The 20,139-nt window shown below is 43.4% G+C and overlaps 1 protein-coding gene across 1 annotated transcript in view; it reads left to right on the top strand.

Annotated features, from left to right (window-relative positions):
• Positions 1-20,139, top strand: part of LOC127558739 (S-adenosyl-L-methionine-dependent tRNA 4-demethylwyosine synthase TYW1-like) — a 214,641-nt gene that overhangs the window by 193,048 nt on the left and 1,454 nt on the right. The window contains exon 15 of the mRNA XM_051992012.1: positions 5,953-6,120. Coding sequence (XP_051847972.1) covers positions 5,953-6,120 — 168 coding nt within the window. The remainder of the gene's footprint in view (positions 1-5,952; positions 6,121-20,139) is intronic.

The following is a 20,139-nucleotide window of genomic DNA, read 5'->3' as shown; positions in this document are numbered from 1 at the left end:
TGGTTAAAAAAAAAAATCCTGATTCCTTGTAGTGAAGAATTAAGAAACTTGATTCAATCATCTTGTATTTCTCCCAGATTTTTACCTTTTGTGCGGTGGGAGAGTTGAGAGACATCACTTAGAATTTAATTTTAGTAGAACTGATTTGAATCTTTGAGACAAGAAAGAAGATTTTGAATAACATGTTAAAATTTTTTCTCTCCTACTTTAAGGTTTCCAACTTATCTGAGAGCATTTATTTTTCTCCTTATATTCTATTTAGTTTCCCAGTCAGTCTGAGATACAGCCTCTTCCCTGATTTCATTGGGCAGGTTTTCCAGGAGATGGGCCACTGGAAGGCGCTATAGTGTAAAGAGCGTGGGGCCTACCTAGAGTCAGGAAGACTCATTTTCCTGAGTAAAAATCCTGCCTCAGATAAGTATCTGAGCTAGCTGTGTGACTCTGGGTAAGTCACTGTTTGCCTCAGTTTCCCCATCTGTAAAATGAGCTGGAGAAGAAAATGGCAAACCAGTCCAGAATCTTTGCCAAGGAAACCCCAAATGGGGCCGCAAAGAGTCAGACTTGACAAAAATGACAGAATGTCAAGAAAATGGAATGTTAGATCATTCTCAAAACTTGTACCAGAAAATTCCACCGTATCTGAAAACAAAGAAAGTGAATTTCCCACTAAAAATGACTTCCCAGAGCAGCCTTGTTAGGAAATTAGTGCCATCAGAATCCCCAAAATTGTAAGAAGAGGAGAAGGGCAGAAGGAAAAGGAATTGCCATTTATATAGTACTTCCTCTGTGCTCAGTCCTGTGCTAAGTTTTTTTTACAAATACTTTCTCATTTATTTGATCACGACCATAAAAGCGCTTCAGAACAACGTTAAATGGCTGATGAAATACACTAAGAACTTGGGATTCCAGTAGTGTGCCAACTCCTTCCACTAACACCTTCTGTTGACATGTCCGTTAGCGTCTGGAGAGTCTGAGAGGGGCTCGCAGGATAGAGAGGGCCAGTACCTTGTGCGGCGTCACGCAGCTAGACGGCGTCAGAGCTAACATTTGGTTTCCGATTTTGTCTCCAATCCCAGGAGCTATCTCCCATACCTACCTCCTCACTCACTGCCCTGTTAGCTGGTGAGATGCCCACCGACAAATCACAAAATGGTTCACGTTGGATGTGGAAATTGGTAAACCTGACACTTTTCTTTTATTGAGCTGTTTTTTCTCTTTAAAATACATTGATTGTTCAAAGAGCTCACGAGCAGTCGCGTCAGTGGGGAGAATTTGATTGTCTCTAGGTTCCTACCAGGGCTGCTGCTCTGTATGTGTGTAGCCTGTAACTCAAGACATTATTTGATTGCTATTGAAAACCAGCTAGTTGCAAGAGCAGGTGTGAATCTTGCTGTAGATTTTTAGGAAGTTGGGTCCGGAGCTCCTGGAACCTTTTCTGTGGCCTGACTTCAGGGAGAGCTGAGGTTGGGGCATGGTGGGGAGGAAAGAAACTAGACGGAGCTACAGAACCTACTGCTTTTTACTCAGGACGTCAGGTCCTTCATCTGTAAAATGGGGACATTGGACAAAACGATCCTAAAGGTATCTTCATGGGAAAGTTCTCTCATCCTGTGTTAGTGTTTGGGATGCGTTTTGGGGAGAGTTCCAGGAACGGTGAGCTTTGGGGACTGTCTGCTGGGGGAAAGCATAGCCAGATGAAACATTATGGTTGATACTTTGGGTGGGAAGCTTAATTCAGGAATGGATTTCTTCTGGTGTCCTCATCTTCCCAAGGTAGAGCTGTTCCCAATTCTATGATCTGTTTCCAACTTATTCCCACTGACATTAAGTGTTTCCTTGATGGTGTGGGGGATTCTCCAGTGTTCGCCTTGGTCCCGATACGGCTATGCTCTCCAATGACATAGCTGGTGACCTTTCCCTGCCTGCTACTTTAGGGTAGCCCTTGTCCATGGCTCTCCATAAATCTCCTTGTCTGCCCATCATTCTCAGGGCTTTCCTCATCTTGACATTGTACAATACAAACTCAGCTCATGGACTATGACCGCCTCTTCTCCCATGCGACTGGTCTATCTCTTTTCTGGAGTCATCAGTTTCTCTGCCAATACCTCGAATGCTACTTCTGCTCTGATTCCTCATTTGTAATATTTTGTAGCCTGCTCATCTCTCCCACCAGGTCTCTTCTGCTTTTTTGGAGAATTGACTCAAATTGATAAGAATACAGAGAGACTACAGACCATTCCCCAATTGATAAATGGTCAAAGGATATAAACACAATTTTCAGAGGAAAAAGTTAAAACCAGTTCAAGTCATATTAAAAAAGTGCTCTAAATCACTATTGATCAGAGAAATACAAATTAAGACAACTCTGAGTTGCCATTACACACCACTCAGATTGGCTAAGATAACAGAGGAAGATAATGATAAATATTGGTGAGGAAGTGGGAAAACTGGGACACTGCCACATTGTTGGTGGAGTTGTGAATTGATCCAACCATTCTGGAGAGCAATTGAAACTATGCCCAAAAGGCTATTAAACTGTACATACCCTTTGATCCAGCAGTGTCTCTACTGAGTCTGTATTGCAAAGAGATCATAAAAAAGAGAAGAGGATCCATATGTGCAAAAATGTTCATATCAGCCCTTTTTGTAGTGGCACGAAACTGGAAACTGAGTGGACGCTCATAAATTGGGGAATGGTTGAGTAAGTTATAGTTTATGAATGTAATAGAATGTTATAGTTCAATAAGAAATGACCAGCAGGCTGATTTCAAAGAGGCCTGGAGAGATTTATATGAACTGGTGCTGAGTGAAGTGAGTAGAACTAGGAGATCATTGTATACAGCAATAACAAGATTATGTGATGATCAATGGTGATGGAAGTGGCTCTTTTCAACAATGAGTTGATTCAGGCTAATTTCAATGCTCTTATGATAGAGCCATCTGTACCCCAGAAAAAGGACTATAGGGATTGAATGTGGATCACAACATAGTATTTTCACCTTTTTTGTTAACTTGCTTTTTTTTTTCTTTCTCAATTTTTTTTTCCTTTTTTGATCCAATTTTTCTTGTGCAGCATGATAAATGTCAAAATACATATAGAAAAATTGCACGTGTTTAACATATATTGGATTAGTTGCTGTCGGGAGATAGAAAGGGATGAGAAGAAGGAAAATTTGGAACACAAAGTTTTACAAGGTTAATGTTGAAAACTCTCTTTGTATGTATTTTGAAACTAAAAAGCTATTGTAAAAAAAAAAAATACAGATCTTAGAGGCAAAGAACCAAGTTCACTCCTTTTCTTTGACCTCAACTGGGAATGTGACATTGGGCAACATCACCTTACTGCTGAGGAGTTAGGTTAGGTGGCCTTGAGGTCCCTTCCAGCATTTAGATGGAGGAGCCCTTGATCATCTTTATTTTGAACTCTGTACTCGGTGTCCCCTATAATGGTGGCAGGGATCTTTGGCAAGCATGTATCTCCCTGTCTTATCCCTTGCTGTTTATTCATTTCTTTCTTTCTTTTTTTTATTATAGTTTTTATTTACAAGTTATATGCATGGGTAATTTTTCAGCATTGACCTTGCAAAAACCTTTTGTTCCAACTTTTCCCCTCCTTCCCCCCACCCCCTCCCCCAGATGGCAGGTAGACCAATACATGTTAAATATGTTAAAGTATGTGTTAAATACAATATATGTATACATGCCCATACAGTTATTTTCTCTGCATTTTTTTCAAAGAATAATCTATAGTTTTCACATTTGCATCATACTAGAAGAAAGCCTGTGAGCTGGCATTTGTGCTACCAAATGGAGTGCTTTTTTGTTGTCAGCAACTGAAAGCAGAATAGAGTCTTATATTCTTTGCACCGTCGCGTTCGTTACATGACTGTAAAGTTGGGATCCGCCATGGAACGGCGTTTGCAGAAGCCTGTTTCCTTCCATACGTATTCTTCAAGGACCCTCTCGGTGCATGTATAGATTATTATCATAAACATTTGAGAGAGATGGAAAAGTCAGTGGGTGGGTTGGGCAGTTACTGATGTCTTATGTTCAGTCTTGTAATATTTCACAAACACGGTTGTATTCCAAATCATTATTGCCTTTGGCTTTGATCACTACCTCCCTGGTCAGCACAGATTTCAGGAGTTTGCTCACCAGTGGCGTCTTCAGGCTCTTTTGAGCTTCTCATTATGGCAATTGATTTGTGTCCACTAAACTTCCTTGAGAAATTGTTATAATCCATGTTCTCATCCATGTCCCAGTTCTCAGCACCAACAGCTCATTTAAATAGTTCATGTTGGAGTAGTTTTAATTGTATGCCATATTTTTTTCCCTCATAATTCTTACAGTTTTATGTTAATTTTGAATCTTTGCTTTAACAATCTGTGATCTGACTGCACAGTGACAGCCAATTTGTGAATGGCACCCCAACAGCAATTTTTTTCCCCTGTCTGTTAAAATATCACTTTCATTTTTGGTTGTGTTAGTTTATGTATTCCATGTCCAGGGATTTTTTTTTTTTGAAAAAGTATTTTTATATAGGCATGGAGCTTCTGTATGTTCTATAAGTCTGTCTCCTTTTGTACTAGCTGTTTGGGGTTCAGAGACAGAGTTAAAATGGCTTCTGCCCTCCTAGGGCTTTTATTATTTTTCTTATAATCCATATCTCATTAACCATTTAAGGAGGAAGTACAGAAAGAGTAACTGACTTTAGGAGTCAGAAAGCCTGGATTAAAACTGCATTTTTCACACTTCCCGAGTGACCCCCGGTGAATTGATCCAGTCTCTCTGGGACTTGGTTTCCTCATCTGCAAAATAAGAGGGATAGACCAACCAGCTTCTTAGTTCCCTTTTTGTTCTGGAGCTATGGTCCTACATATCTTTAAGAAAATTCCAAAGGAAAAAAATTGTACTGACAGTAGAATTAAGTTTCATCTTTATAGTGATGTGACATTTATGATATTATAGTTTATTGCAAACAGAAGTTCTTAACTTGGGACCACAGACCATTAGAATTAGGATCTGTGAATAGATTTCAGGAGTTCATAAACTTGAGTAGGGAGAAAATACATCTTTATTTCCACATAATTTTTTTCCTTTGTAATTCCATGCATTTTATTTTATGCATTAAAAACATTTTTGGTTCCATAAGACTCCACAAAATAGGTAGAGTCTCTGATTTAGACTCTTTCAGTAACCATGCTCAATTTTTTCCTTCTGTAAGATGGGAGAAGGCATTGTTTCCTTTATAGAATCAAATGAACTGTTCCCAAACCATACCTCTGTCCCCTCCCCTCCAAATAGGACTTTATAAAATTAGAATAAATAAGAAATTTTTGTTGAGAAATGTTTAATAAGCCATGTATCATGGAATAAGGACTCACAATTCTTTGAGTAGTACACAAATTTTTTTTTTAAATTATAATTTTTTTATTGACTATACTAGGGTAATTTTTTTTACAACATTATCCCTTGCACTCACTTCTGTTCCAATTTTTCCCCTCCCTCCCTCCACCCTCTCCTCCAGATGGCAAGCAGTTCTATACATGTTAAATATGTCACAGTATATCCTAATACAATATATGAATATTACACAAACTTAGCATGCATTGAAGGTGTGATAACTACTGAAATGATGCTCTGTATTATATAAATAAGGAATGGGATAACTTTGGTATGGAACCCTTCGGATATCCCGCTCACAGAAAGCATGGTTTTCTGGGACAATGAACATTGGACCAGGGAGGAGTCGGGAGATGTAGATGCTCGTCCTGCTCCATCACTGACTGGCTACATGACCTTCAACGTTTATCATTCCTCGTCTATAAAATGAATGTATATAAAATGAATATGTCTCTTCCAGATCCCAGGCAGTTCATGTTGCCTCCAGAGCTGGTCCAGGGGAGAGGTTAGTTGTCAGCTTTCATCCTCCTTGCTGTTATGTCTCCATAGGGTGTGACCTACTGCGGAGAAAGCTCAGCCAGCAACCTGACCATGGCCAACGTACCCTGGCACGAGGAGGTGATCCACTTTGTGGAAGAGCTCGTGGACCTGCTCCCCAACTACGAAATTGCTTGTGAGCACGAACACTCCAACTGCCTCCTGATCGCACACACCAAGGTAAGGACGGCGGGGAGGGGGGGCCTCCTCCTGCAGCAGTATAGCTGTGCTCCCTTGCTCCTCCCTTTTCTGTACCTCGTCTTTGTGACTTTGCAGACCAGTGACCTCTTCGGCCGAGCTGTCCCCTGCCCGTCTGCGTCATCCCCCTCCTTTCTGAGCCGTCCCCAGGGTGCCCGTGTGCTCGCTGGGTTGCAATCTGTAAGACTTGTCCCTGCCTGAAATGAAGGAGAAAAACTCAGAAATCATCAATGATCCTGAGATGAGTGTCTCCTTATCAGAAAAGAAAGCATTTATCCTCTGCTGAGTCACTTAGAATTCTTGGTGTCCCGAGAGTATTCAGTTTTACCTGATGATTCCAGCCCCACCCCCCCATCCCCTTTTTGATCTTGCCACTATCAGAGGGGGATGGTGTCCAGAGATAGGCTTTCTTCCACAAACAGTTCTTTTTATCCTTTTTAAAATAACAGTAACAATAACGATGACCAGAAAGCCGGTATTAGAGTCATTATCCAAATGATTGTCTTGGTTCTTTTTTTTAAGCTAGTCAAAGTTCACCAGATTCATGTTTCCTCTTCTCCATAAATAAACAGTTTCTGTGCAAGATAAAATTTTGCTCATGTTAAACATGGAAAGCTCTTTGCTTGAACAAGCAGATAGCGGCGTCTGAGCTGCTTCCAGAACCGCTTCTCCAGGGAATGGCCTGAAACAAAAGCAGACGCTTGGATTCTGATTTCACAGCCTTCTGGGTCTGCACAAATGCACGAGACATGGCCTCCTCACCTCGGAAGGGGGCTGCCTGTCACCTCTCTGGTCAAGCACTTCAGGACTTGGGCAAGAACTGGTCTGTGATCACACGTGCAGTTTCTTTGAAATAATGATGTCTTGTAAATGCCATCAGATAATTGAAATATAAATGAACAGCTGTAGGGATGGCTAACTTGCCCAAAACACTTAAAAAACATTTAATTTAATTTTCCAGTTTTTCAGTATCGTTTGCTCAGATGAGGTGATTGATTTAAAAGGTTTAGTTAAAAAAAAAAAAAAAGGTGCTTTTATCATTAACCCCTAGCCTTTAGTAAATGATAAAACATCTTCCCCTACCACCTCTTCTAAATTTGTTCACAGCCACTCAGAAATGGGAAATGGACAACAGATACGACATTGACACAGATTATAAAGTTTTGTAAAAGGTTTAACTAAAGTAAATTAATTGTGACAATTAGGAGACTAGAAGAGCCCAGGAAGAGCCTTAGGAAGCAAGCATCTGATTTATTTTTCAAATGGAAAAGAGATGTTTATGAAAGGCAGCACCAGGCTAAAATGTAAATTTGGCTGGTAAGGCTCATGAATCAAGGTGATGGATTATTTTGACCAGTATCAGTGATCTCATAACGTAATGAGAAGTGGTGGTGGATAAAGCTAGATCAAAGGAAGCTTGGCAAGACATCCGTGCAGTTGAAGTCATTCCAAGGCTATTTCAAAGATAAAAAGCGGAAAAGATTTGTAAAAATCATAAACTGCTTTGTCTGCATCAAGGACACAACCATCCCACTTAGCCCTATCAGGACAGTTCGGAATGTGGTTTGGGGGAAGCAGAGATCAAAGACGGGAAGAACAGCTGGTTTGATGAGGCGTGCTAACCAGGGACTGGTTGTCGCTCTGAGTTCCTAAGGTAGCAGGGGAAGGAGAAGAAGAAGATAAATGTTCTTTAAAGCAACAACAAAAATGTCCTGTCTGTCTGGTGTTTTATAAAGTGTTTTCCTCACAATAACCCTGCAAGTCAAGAATACAAATATTCCCTTCATATTAGAGATTGGTAAACTGAGGCTTGGCAAAACCTTGCCCTTACAGGTGTCGAGCTCAGCACTTGAACCCACGTGTCTGGCTATCCAACCCAAGTTCTTTCAACAAGACCAGGCTCCTATTTCAAAGGAAAAATGGGAAGGATTTGGAACTGGAATAACCCCTTTTAGCAGACCCTTCCTCAGAAGAATGCTTTTCAGTGTAGAAAATAAAATATACAAGATTTCATAGAAAACCAGTCATATTGAAATAAAGGCATATTTTTTCCCATTCAAGTCCCCTCCTCCCAAAATCTGTCCATGGATCAGTCCTTGGTGTGTGTGTGTGTGTGTGTGTGTGTGTGTGTGTGTGTGTGTGTGTGTATGTGTGTTGCCTCTGTACTCCAGCTTAAGAACCCCTGCCACAGTGAGGAATAAATGGGGAATAAGTCACAGGTGACCTCAAGATTAGGAGCCTGTATAACTTGGAGCGTGATGTTATCATGAGCAGAAATAGGAAATGAGGGAGTGGGAATCTCCTGGGTGCTACTGAGGGCTGGGAGGACATGCTTAGTGTTCTCTCTGGTCTCTCCCCTCCTCTATGAGGGATCATCTAGGCAAACCCTATGGGACCTTGCGGCCATTTTCACGTCTTGCCATACTATCTTATGTCCTTAATGCTTTTAGGCCATCATTTTTTTTCTTCACCAAAAATTAAGCTCTTCATGGTTAAAAGTACATAGTGGACCTAGCCAAGCTGAATGCTTTGAGTGCCAACTCAGTCCTTGTCCAGATTCTTCCCATCCTGGGCTGGAACTAGAAAAGCTGGCCAGAGAAAATATCCGTAGTCACTTAAGTGGTTGTTAGAACTTACCCAGGCAGATACTGCTATTGGCAGATGGTGACAGCAGCCTTGGAGCCAAATTTGCATAATCTGACTGCCTGCATGCTCATTACTGCTAATTTGTTTGATGCTGTTTTATATGAACATGTAAAAAATATTGTATTTATCAAGATAGTTTACCATAATGAGCATGAGTAAGGATGGATTACATTACCAAGATGATCCAGCATCTTATGCGAATCCACTGGTCACTACTTCTGGATCTCTGGGTGTCCACAGTGAGAGTTCCATGGTACCATTCGCAGTTAAACTTGTCCTTCCAATTAGCTGGATATAATTTTTCTTCCTAGCATCATTGTTCTTGTTAATTTTCAGCTCCATTGCTTTGAAGAGTGAACTGTCAGTGACTAGAAACAGTGGAGAAAAGCAGGGTTTTGTAGCACCTGAGGTTGGAGGCCCGGGTTCAAATCTACTTCTCACACTCACTAGCTGTATGGACCAGTTACTTTGACCTCTCAGAGTTTCGGTTTCTTGAGTATCAAATTAGGATAAGAATAGCACTGACCTCATAAGATTTACTGGGAAAATCACATGACATTGAAGGAATATGGACACATATATATGTGTGTACACACACATACACATGTGTTGAAAAACATACCCCACATGCTTAGCAAACAGTATATAACTATATAATATGTAATAATTGAATAATAATAATAAATATAAGGATCAAGTGTGGCCCATTTTCTTGCCTGGCTAATTTCCTTAAGCTTGATGATTTTTTGGCCTTGGTGCTTTTGCTCATTTATCTATTCTTTTATTTTTGCTTCCATGGCCTTGGAGACCTCAAGAAGTGAAGAAGGTATATATTCACAACAAGTCAAATAGCATTTAGGGGACTTCTCCCAGCTTAGTGGTTTCACTGGCTAGAAGCTGAGTGGAAAAAGAATTCTTTTCTTCTCTGGAAGTGCTTTTTTAATTTTAAAATTAATTTGTGTTTCCAAAGCTCTTCGCCTCTTTCGTCGGAGGAGCTACCGAATTGTTCTGTTCTAGTTGCAGTCACACACCCATTTTAATGAGCTGCGGAGAATTAATCACTAATCATTACTCAGCTTCGTAAGCAGGCCTGGCTCCCAGCCAGATCCTTTGCAGATGCCTTAGTAGGGGATGCAGTCCCACCCTCCCCACTCCCAGCACTCCCACTTTGTTCAGCCCCTTGTTGGCCAATCTCTCTCAACTCAAGGCTTGTCCTCAAGGCTTGTCTTCTTTTATTGGATTCAGCAGTTGCCCAAAGAGGCAGCCTTCCCTTTCTCCCTAGAGCTCTAGCCTTGCCACCACACGTACAATCTGCTCCAAATCATTTAAAACATTTTGCTTTCACTTAGCATCAGTTCATGTAAGTCTGAAAAAGAGTAAAAAAAAAAAATTAATACAACATTTTGCTTTCACCTATGTCTGCAGAATTCATGTGACATAGAAAAAGGAAAGAAAGTGATGCTAGATAGAGGATGTTTGTCCTCATCTAAAATTGACAGAAATTTGCTAGCTGTGTGACCCTAAACAATTCACTTAACCCTTATCTCAGTTTCCTTATCTGTAAAATAGGAAACTACTCCAGTATCTTTGCAAGGAAAACCCCAAATGGGGTTATGAAGTTGGACCTAATTGAAAAACAACTGAAGAAAAATTGGTAGAGATTTATATTGGTCAGTTTGGACTTAATTTAAGCCAAATTGTGAAGGAACTTAAAGGAAAAGGAGTATCTTGTACCTCCCTTCCTCCGGAGTCCCTAAAGTCCCTTGTGGCCATGTCACTGCAGGGGAAGGAGGGCCAGTCGTGTCTAGGAGCAGGTTCCAGAGCTGGACCTGCGACTGTTTTGGGAAACGAAACGGTCTCATTGGCATCCTCGGCCCGAGTTGTCCATTTTGCATAAATGTATATTTAGCCAACCTGACCGTGTTGTTGATCCAGCCCAGCCTTTGTTGAGGCAGCTGAACCCCCAAGCCCAAGCTGCTGTAACACATGCAAATCCTTCCTCTTCTCCTCAAAGGTCAGGAGCCGACTTGAGGATTTGGGCTTAGGGCTGCGGAGCTGAATAATGTCTGGGCTGCTCTCTTCCTGTTCCAGGCCTTCTTTGGCTCGCAGACTTTCAGAAGTATTTGAGGAAAAGATACTGCTTCTGGAGGCAAGATCTCTCGAACAGAGCACAGCGTGCTCCTCATTAGGGCCATTTAATTGATTTTTGGCCGACTTCCATTCGCCGGCTGTAGCATTTCATAAGTCACTATTTCTTCTGCCTTTTATTCTACCCTGTAAATCAGTTGAAGTTTTTATTTCCCTGCAATTAGGATTGCTTGGTCTAATAGAACAGCCACTGTCCTCTCGCTATATTTGCTCAAACACAGATAGGCTTGCACGGCATGAAGAATCTTGCTCAGATGGAATCAAATTTGGGGAAAGTACCTGAGTGTTCAACGAAGCATTTTATTGCTATAAAATTTAATCCCTTCTATTTCTGTTGGGTTTTTTTTTCAGAGGCCAAATCTATTTGTAGCGGTGCAGTTGTATGGGATAGGAGAGAATAAATCTTTAAAATATGAGCAAGAACTTATTATTAAAGTAAATCAGAGAATAAGGTAGACAGTATTAAGCGTAATTGCTTTTTTTTATTGTTCTCCGTTAAATAAATACATTTCATTATCTTGATTATCTTAAGATTCATTAGGTACTTGGGAACAGAGTACAAATCTCACTTGCTCCATTCTTTATGACGATATTCCTGGGAGCAATTTTTTTTTATTGTTTGTTTAAAATGACATGCAGAAAAGTCATTGGAAGTCAACCTCTTGACTTAGAGCAGATGTTGTGAATACAAAATAGCACGGAGAGATGGGACTCTCTAATGGTGGGATTTTGCTCCCTCAAAGGATTCTGGGGATATTGTTTCCCTATAATAGAATAATAAAGTTCAGTGTCCAAGCTGCTTTTGGTGATAACTTGCACTGCAAGACTTACTGCTCCTAGGTCACAGGATTCGAATCTTTTGAGATATGTCTTTTAATCTGTTTGGAGAGTGAATAGGGCGACTTCTTGATTGAATTTTTTTTCTTAGGAGTTAGTTGCATAGTTGCAGGTACAAGCTCTCCTCTCCTGGCCTGGCTTTGAGGCAGGCCGTCTGTGCAACCAAGCAGTCTGAGTAATTGGAAAACACCGTTCTGTTTTACCTCAATATAGGGTTGTAAAGATGGATGACACAATCCCCCTGCCTAGAGCTTGGAGTTCCTTTGAGAAAGTGCCAAATAAATAAAGGCACTGTTATGTTACTGTTTTTATTACTCATTTTACATCCTCCTGATATTTGGGTAATACAGAAAAGGAATAATCGAAATGGAAAATTTCTCCTAGTCTTGGCAAAAATTTAATTTGGGGAAAGTAGCCACGTGGTATGACTCGGTACCTCCAGCTCTGCCACGGCAGTGAGTGGGGGAAGGGCTCAGCTCTACCTGATGGCCACCAAAGAGATGAGGATGGAATTTGCTTGACTACATTTGGTTAGAGAAGAGGAAAAGGGGAAAGCCAAAGATGAGTCCAAGATCTTGCCTAGAGAGCAGTGGGTGAATGGTGGGACCTGTGATAGAGAAGATGAGGAAGAGGAGCAGAAGATGAATCTCATTTAGCCCCCCACCCCTATTTACACAGCTAAAACCCAGGGAAGTGACCTGGCTTGGCCAAGGTGTCCTAGACATGTCAAGTGGCAGGGAGAGGCAGGATCCGGACCTGATCTTTGGTTCTGGGCATGGTGAGTTTGAGGTTGCCGGGAGACCCCAGAGGAGACGTTCTGGGGGCAGTTGGAGATGTGGAATTCAAATCAGGGGCTCAGGCATTTTCTGATGCTTTCGTTTTGGAAAATTATCATGACTGCCGTGCAACTTTTGTGCTCAGTTGAATCAGAATTACTGCAACCTTTAGTAATTATCTCCCCTTTTTGCTTCCTTTGTGACTTGCTGAAGTTGTGAGCATCAAGACTTGGTGATGGTTCCCCCCCCCCTTTTTTTCCCCTTTGAGAAAAGAAGTCTCCTTTGGGGACCCCTTTGGGGTCTCAACTACAACAGAGATGACATTGCAGCCCTCAGAGAAGCCATGTTTTACCTGGTTTTGTCTAACAAGAAGGAAAATAGTCTAAGAGCTAGAAGGATCTTCTGGAAGGACACCAGCAACTCTTGGTTGAGCCTGGATGATAGAGATTTCTGTGCCAACAGAGACTCCATGTCGGCGTTTTGCCTTAATACTCTAGACAAGGTATAAGGGAGGCTGACAGCAAGAGAAAAGATGGATATTCAGATGCCTGGAAATAATTACTCTGGTTCAGGATTGTAGCTCGGCCTCCCCTTGCTGACTGCTTGATCAATGACCAAAATGAGCCACTTCAGCAAGGATGTGCCTGGGAGATGTGAGAGCAGAGCCTGAGGAGCTTCTGGCCCCTGAGGCAGATCCCTGGAAGGGATGTATGCTGGGGGGGCTTTCCTTTTTTTTTTTTTTAATTTTTTAAGTCCCCTGGATGCCTTTTGTTTTTATATCACAGATACAGACCTTTTACTCCAAGCAGCCTTGAAACAAAGAAAAAAAATTAAGCAAAATGAACTCTTGGTACACTCCTTCAGAGTACTTGGCCCCCGTTGTTCCTAACCTCTCCAGGGCCATTTCTTCATTGCTTCTCTGGGCCACATTTATAATCCACAAGGCCCCGTCTCATTTTTGACTTATATTACAAATGTAAATTTTACATTTACATTATTGTAGCCATTATATATACACCAGTCATTGCATCATTTCATTCAAGGTGGTTCATGTTTCTTAAAGGACAGTCATGTCTTCTTACTTTCATCATTTGATTAGTCAATTTTTTTTTCTGAGACAATTGGGGTTACATGAGTTGCCCAGAATCACACAGCTAGGGAGTGTTAAGTGTCTGAGAACAGATCTGAACTCAGGCCCTCCTTCAGGGCTGGTGCTCCATCCACTGTGTCATCTAGCTGCCCCTTGATTAGTCACTTTCCTCCAGTGTCTCTGCTGAGAAAACCCCAGCTAGGCTCACAGAGTCGGACATGACTGAAATCCCTGAAGAGCACCCGGGAAGGGAGCTCCCGTCCCCTCTTCCTCTCCTCTCTCATTTCTCTCTTCTGCCCTTCCTGTGCACTTCTTCCCCCCAGGCTAGTGTAAGTTTTGTTGTTGCGAAGTCTGGCTTTCGAGTCGGGCTGCACAGCACCCTGGACCGGGAGGCCGGGACTCAGTGGCTTGGTCAGGGGAATGGTCTCCAAGACCCGGTTCTCATTTTCTTGAGTCTGACAGCCGCTAACCAGCCATGTGATCCTGCCCAAGTCATTCACTCTCTCGGGGAAGGCTGAGGGGACCACCTCATCCATAAAAATGAAGGCATTAAATTAGATGTTCTCCAAGGTCTTTTCCAACTCGAAGCATATTGAGTCTATAACTGAATAATGGATAGAAGAAAATTATTCTCGTTACAGACTGAGAGTGCCGGCTGTTCTCAGGGTTCACAGACTAGCAGAGCAGGGCCGACCCCTGTGGAGCACTCGAATCAGAACACTGCAGAACAAGGCAGTAGCCTGGGTTATTGTCGGAGTGACCTGGGGAGCTGTGGAGGAAAATGCAAATGGTGGAAACGGATGACTGCCTGAAATGATTGACGGGGACTCTTTCTGCCTTAGAACATTTCTTGTGAGATCTGCATCAATGTCTAGTACAAACAGTATAATAATGGCGCCTTATATCTATAGTGATCCTGGAAACAAGAGTAGCAAATCCCATACCCAAAGGAAACTGCCATGAAAGGCATTTTAAAGCTCTTTCCCATATTTCCAAAGAAGCTGATGGATGTCGGGTTTTCACCTGTCAGAAGCAGGAACATTTGGAACAATCTGTGAGAAAGGCAGGCGCACTGTTTCTTTGGGAGAAAATGAGGACTTTATAATGTCACATTGCAGCAGGGAATTCTTGCTGGGCAAATGAGGACAGAAACCCAGGAGCCTGGCTTGATTGATCAGGACAAGTTGGTTCGAGAAAGGCAGCATCCTGGGCCTAAGTTTGCCGCTCACTACCTCCATTGGGGCCGGGCTTAGAACAGGAAGACGTTGGTCCTTCGCTTGGGGGAAGAAGGACAGGAGCACAGCAGAAATGGAGGAGGTTTAGATTCTCTTGTCAAAGTATCAGTTACAGAGAAGAAAGTAGAATTGAGAGGTTCGTGATACAGGAGATGAGCATTTCTGGACATGGCCATTGTGGGAATTCAGCCATGGATTTATAGGGGGTTTGTCTTTCTCTCTTTTTTCTTGGTGAGAGGGAGGAAAGGAAAATTAATGCTTATTAATTGAAAAAGAAAACAACAAAAAAAAGCAGGTATCTAAAAATGTTGTTGATAAACTTGCTCCTGTGCTGGACACATGAAGGAAGCAATCAGATCTTAATGGGGTTCATTGCCAGTATGGATAGACATTAAGTGTCTTTAATGGAAGCACTCCCTCCCCTTCCTTCTGTCACTTCCTTCTCAGACTCCTCTCACCTTTTTCTCTTAGAACAGAGAATAAGCAAAGAGCTGTTAACTTGGTATACCAGTAGGCCAGTATCGACTTCCTTTCCTCCATGGACTCGTATATTTTGCCTCATTGAACATTTGACGTAAGAGTGAATAAGAAGAAAATGAGAATACTTTGTGGTTTCTCTAACTGAAATTTACCTCCCAGGGATTGGCCCAAACCCGACTTTTACAGCCGAGAGCAGGGCCTGTTCACTGACCTTGTGTCACATGGTCCTTCAGCCCACGTGACTGGACTTCTCCGAATTGAGCTTTTAAGTGCGTAAAATAAAATACGAGAAGACACCACGGTTACCAAGAGTATTGAAACAAGACCCAACAGCCCAAGTCCCTCGGCCTTCACTGCTGAGTGTCAGTGATTTCATTCTGTAGACCAGCTGGTCCAGAGCTTGTCCTGCCCGAGCCCTCGGCTCGGAGTCCCTTCTGTTCCCCACTAGTGGATGACCTCGCCAGGCTGCTTCCCCTTAGTGACATTGCGCCAGATGATCTCGAAGCTTCCCGATATCGCACACTCCTGGGACGACTTGTGTTTGCCCTTGCCAGGGAGGAGTCACACACCCTTCCGTTCTCTGTGGCTCCGTCCTGGCAGGGGAGGGCACGTAGCAGTCCTCCTCAGCTCTGGGGCACCCAAGCTGCCTGTGTGGGCCAGCCCCATTGGGTGCGTCCCCCTCGGGCCATCTGCACTCACAGACTGTAGATGTGCCCTCCAATGGCAGCGGCTCCACGTGGGCATAATTGCCTCAGCTGGACTCGGTGATGGACATCTTCAGGTTTGGGAGGCCTGGATGAGGACTCTGGTTTAGGAATTTGGAGGGACCCGTCGCGAGCCTAGCTGTGGCCCTTTGGTTCATGTGAAGCTCCCCTTTGGATTCCCCTCTGGACGTCCAGCCCGCCTCCTCAGACACAAAGTCCCCTCTCCTGGCTACTGACTCTCCAACTTGATTCATCCTTCCAGTATCATCCCGCCTTCCATTTTGGCCAGGAACGGCTAAGCGCTCCAACCTTGTGTTCTTTGGGCGTTCCTCGGCCGGGGATTTGGGGCGTGAATTTCTGGCAGGTGTCGGGAGGGCTCCCCCGGAGCAGTGTGCACTAGGCAAGCGGCGAGATGTTTCTAAATGACGGTGTGTCATTTTAGCAGATGGTTGGGCTGGACCCACTTCCATTCCTCCTCTCCGTGAGCAGGATGAATCTTTCTGAAGTCTCTGCCTATTGCTCATCACTTGATCAGCCCAGCTCCAGGGTGCTCTGCTAAAATAGCAATGCAGGGAGGAGAGTGAAGACCTTGGCAGAGGGAACTCTTAGTTAGATGCCTCCAGCCCTGCCCTAGGAAAATGGGGTAGCATCGACAAGCAGAAAGTGCTATGAAATAACAACATTATTTGTATAGCACTTATTGTGTGCCAGACACCGTGCTGAGCAAATTACAGTTATCTCACATGGATTTCACAACGACCCTGGGAAGTAGGTACTGTTATTATCCCATTTTGTAGCTGAAAATACTGAGGCAGAAAGCAGGTAAATGACTTGTCCAAGGTCACACAGCTAGTGTCTGGGGCTGGAATCTGACACCAGGCCCAGCCCTCTGTCCACTGAAAAGTGAAATAGTCTACAAGGAACAGGCAGTGGATAGAGCACCAGCCCTGAAGTCAGGAGGACCCGAGTTCAAATCCGGTCTCAGACACTTCACACTTCCTGCTGTGTGACCCTGGGCAAGTCACTTAACCCCAATTGCCTCAGAGGAAAAAAAAAGAAATAGTCAACAAGCCTTTGTTTAGTGCTTACTGTGTGCTGGATGTATCTTTATTCCTACATTCATCCTCTTCCTTCCTAATGCCTTCAACCTTTCCTTCCCTCCCTTCTGGCTTTAATCTCCTTTGATAAGTGTTCCATCTGCACTGAAATTGCTTCAGGCTTCTTCCTCAAATCCGGTGATTGTGGTTACTTAGCAGGTCTAACCTATATCAGGAAGTGGGAAGAAGGAGAGAGAGCCACCCCAAATCAGGGGCCAATGCTCTTCTCGGAAGAGTTTTCCAGTCTTTGGGGAGCTTCTCCCCAGCGCCTGAGGAAGGAGAAAGTAGCCTGAGCTCTTCCCTTCTTGCTGGTTGACCCTCCTTTCTCCTTAGACCTTCCTTCTCTGCCAGCTCCCAGGGTACCCACCTTGTGGGGTCTTGTGGGAGGAGAGCAGCACCCCGGCCACGTACCTGACGTATCTGCCGACGCAGACACTCAGACACATATCTCTAAAATGTTGCCACTCGGCCGGAGCTTTTCCCACACATGTCTATGGTTTCAGAAAGTTGACCTTAATGCAGAGTCCTTCATTGTCCACTTTCTATTTCCTCTACAGTCAACCATAGAGAGCTTGGTCATAGAAGCGAAGGCCCCTATTATTTGTGTGACTGCTACTTGTTTGTACTTTTCCTATTCTGAGCAGCCTTATTTCTGATTCCAGGGCCTTCCCCCAAATCAGGCTGTCTCTGAACGTGGTTTCCTTTCTTCATGTCACGGACATGCCCTCCAACTAAAAATTAGCAGTTTCATTCAAAAGATTTTAAAAATCCTTTCCTCCCCTTCCCTTCCTTCCCTTCTCCTCTCCTTATGTGGGAGATAACCTAAATCAATGAAATGATAGATTTAACTCCTATTTGATAATGAAGAAGAAATAATCATCATCATCATCATCATCATCATCATCATCATCATCATCTGGGAGAAAATCAGTGACTTCTTGATTCTTCATTTTCTGTTTCCCCCAACACATCACCGTTCCAAAGCATAACTTTAGGGTAGGGTGCTCAAGATTGCATATTTTGCATTCATTTCCATTTTAACCCACAAAGCTTTTCACCTTTCAGCAAAAAGTCAGATTTTGCTCTGCAGAATTTTTCATTTTTCCAAGTCCCCAAGAGCCGTACATTTCACATCTTTTCTTGATTAGAACATTGAACAGGGGGTTACGTATATCAGAGAAGTTAGAAAATGGGGAAATCGGATCCTGGATCTAATTAATAGCCTCCTGCTCACTATATTGAACTGACTCCTCCCCCTTCAAAACACACACACACACACACACACACACACACACACACACACGAAAAAAGGACTGGACTTTGGGGTGCTGTGGTACTTCATTGGAGAGAATGGAGCTTGATTTCCAATCCTATTCTCATATTAACTGGCTGTGACCCTGGACAAGCCACTTAAGTGCTCTGAGCCTCAGAAGCCTTGTCTACAATATGTGGCTATTAATACTTAAATAAGCTGCCTCCCAAGGTGGTTGTGTATAAGTCTTAAAGTACTGTCAGAATGGGAACTATCGATATTGCCGAGGGGAGAGTAGAAATCGAATTACTTTCCCGCTTGGCTGATTCATAGGATTTATGCAGACGCTGTGGTATGGTTTCAATCAGGGAAGGTGGTCGGCAGTCACGTGTTAGGGCCTCCTACGTCCCAGCCTTGGCCCAAACCAAGGAGATAGAACGAAAAGCAGAATGAGGGTCCCTGCCCTGATGGGGCTCCCCTTCAATTGGGGGAGGCCCCAGGCAAGTGTGGGGAGCATGTAGAGGGAAGTTAAGGGTAAGGAGATCACAGAGAGAGAATGGGCAGCTGGGGAAGCGTTCACGTCTGCTCCTTGAGGTGTGGTGAGCACGGGGGTGTCCCGGTCACCCTGCGCTTTGGGAAGGCCGCAGTGTGGCTAAGTGGAGCCTGCGTGAGGGACTTCTCACTGGACACTCAGAACATGGATGTTGTTGACCCAGAGATTTCACAGTCCTAACTCAGGTTTTTAGACTTTTGCAGTGAATCTGCTGATCTTATCACTTGCCTCTAGTTACCAGTGTGTGGGATGTAGAAGACCCTTACCCAAAATGACTACTCAGAGATCACTCAAAATAGAAAGCAGAAAGATCATTTATTATGCCTCCGGAAGATGAGCCATCCTATCATGAGATAGGGGAAAGAGAAAGCTCGGAGGGCTAAAGAAGTAGTGAAGATACACAGCTTTTATACGAGAGATTACATCACAAGTAAGAGAGCACCGAGAAGGGGAGGGGCGGCATCTAATTGGCTGTTGCTATCTGGAGAGATTGGAATGGAAGGTTTCTGATTCCCCCAAATCACCTGATTTCTAGGAAATAGAAAAATCAGGCTTTCAGGCTTCAGATATCGCTGGCCAAGGCTCAAGTACATATGGGGTTGCACATATTATACAGGTCATAGGGGAAACATGGAAATAATGAAAACAAAATACAGAAAAAGAATTCACATATTCCTGTAAGTTCTTCACCTTATCTCTCTATTCCAGACACCAGGGATCTCCTTCTCCCACCCTTGAGCTCTGCTAAGTGTCCAACACTGGGCTCTCCTGAGGGATTCTCTCTCCTGTAGGGGTTATTGTGGCCCTTTTCTCCTCCTGCCTCTCTGACTGTTCCTCTTGGTCCCCTTTAGGGAGGGAGCGTTCACACCCAGCCCAGGAACCTCTGTCTTGGGCCTTCTTCCCCATCTTGGTAACTCTCTTCTGGACGTCGTCCATCCCCACGGGGTTCATTTCTGCGCAGATATCTCCCACGCGATCCAGGATTTAGCCCTTATTTCTTTTTTTATTTAAAAAACTCATTATCTTCTCCCAGCGCTTCTCCTCATCCCACATGCCAAGTAGTTTCCAGATCTCAACGTCTCAGCCTCCATGACATCCTGGACATCCGGCCCCATCACAGTCATATCCTAACTCATCCCCTTTCTCCTAGACTATTTGAAAAGCCTCTTGGCGGGGGGGGGGG

The sequence above is a fragment of the Antechinus flavipes genome, chromosome 4 (genome assembly GCF_016432865.1).
Source record: "Antechinus flavipes isolate AdamAnt ecotype Samford, QLD, Australia chromosome 4, AdamAnt_v2, whole genome shotgun sequence".
Taxonomy (NCBI): domain Eukaryota; kingdom Metazoa; phylum Chordata; class Mammalia; order Dasyuromorphia; family Dasyuridae; genus Antechinus; species Antechinus flavipes.
Note: the sequence above shows the minus strand (reverse complement) of the source record. Positions and strands in the feature narration are given on the sequence as shown.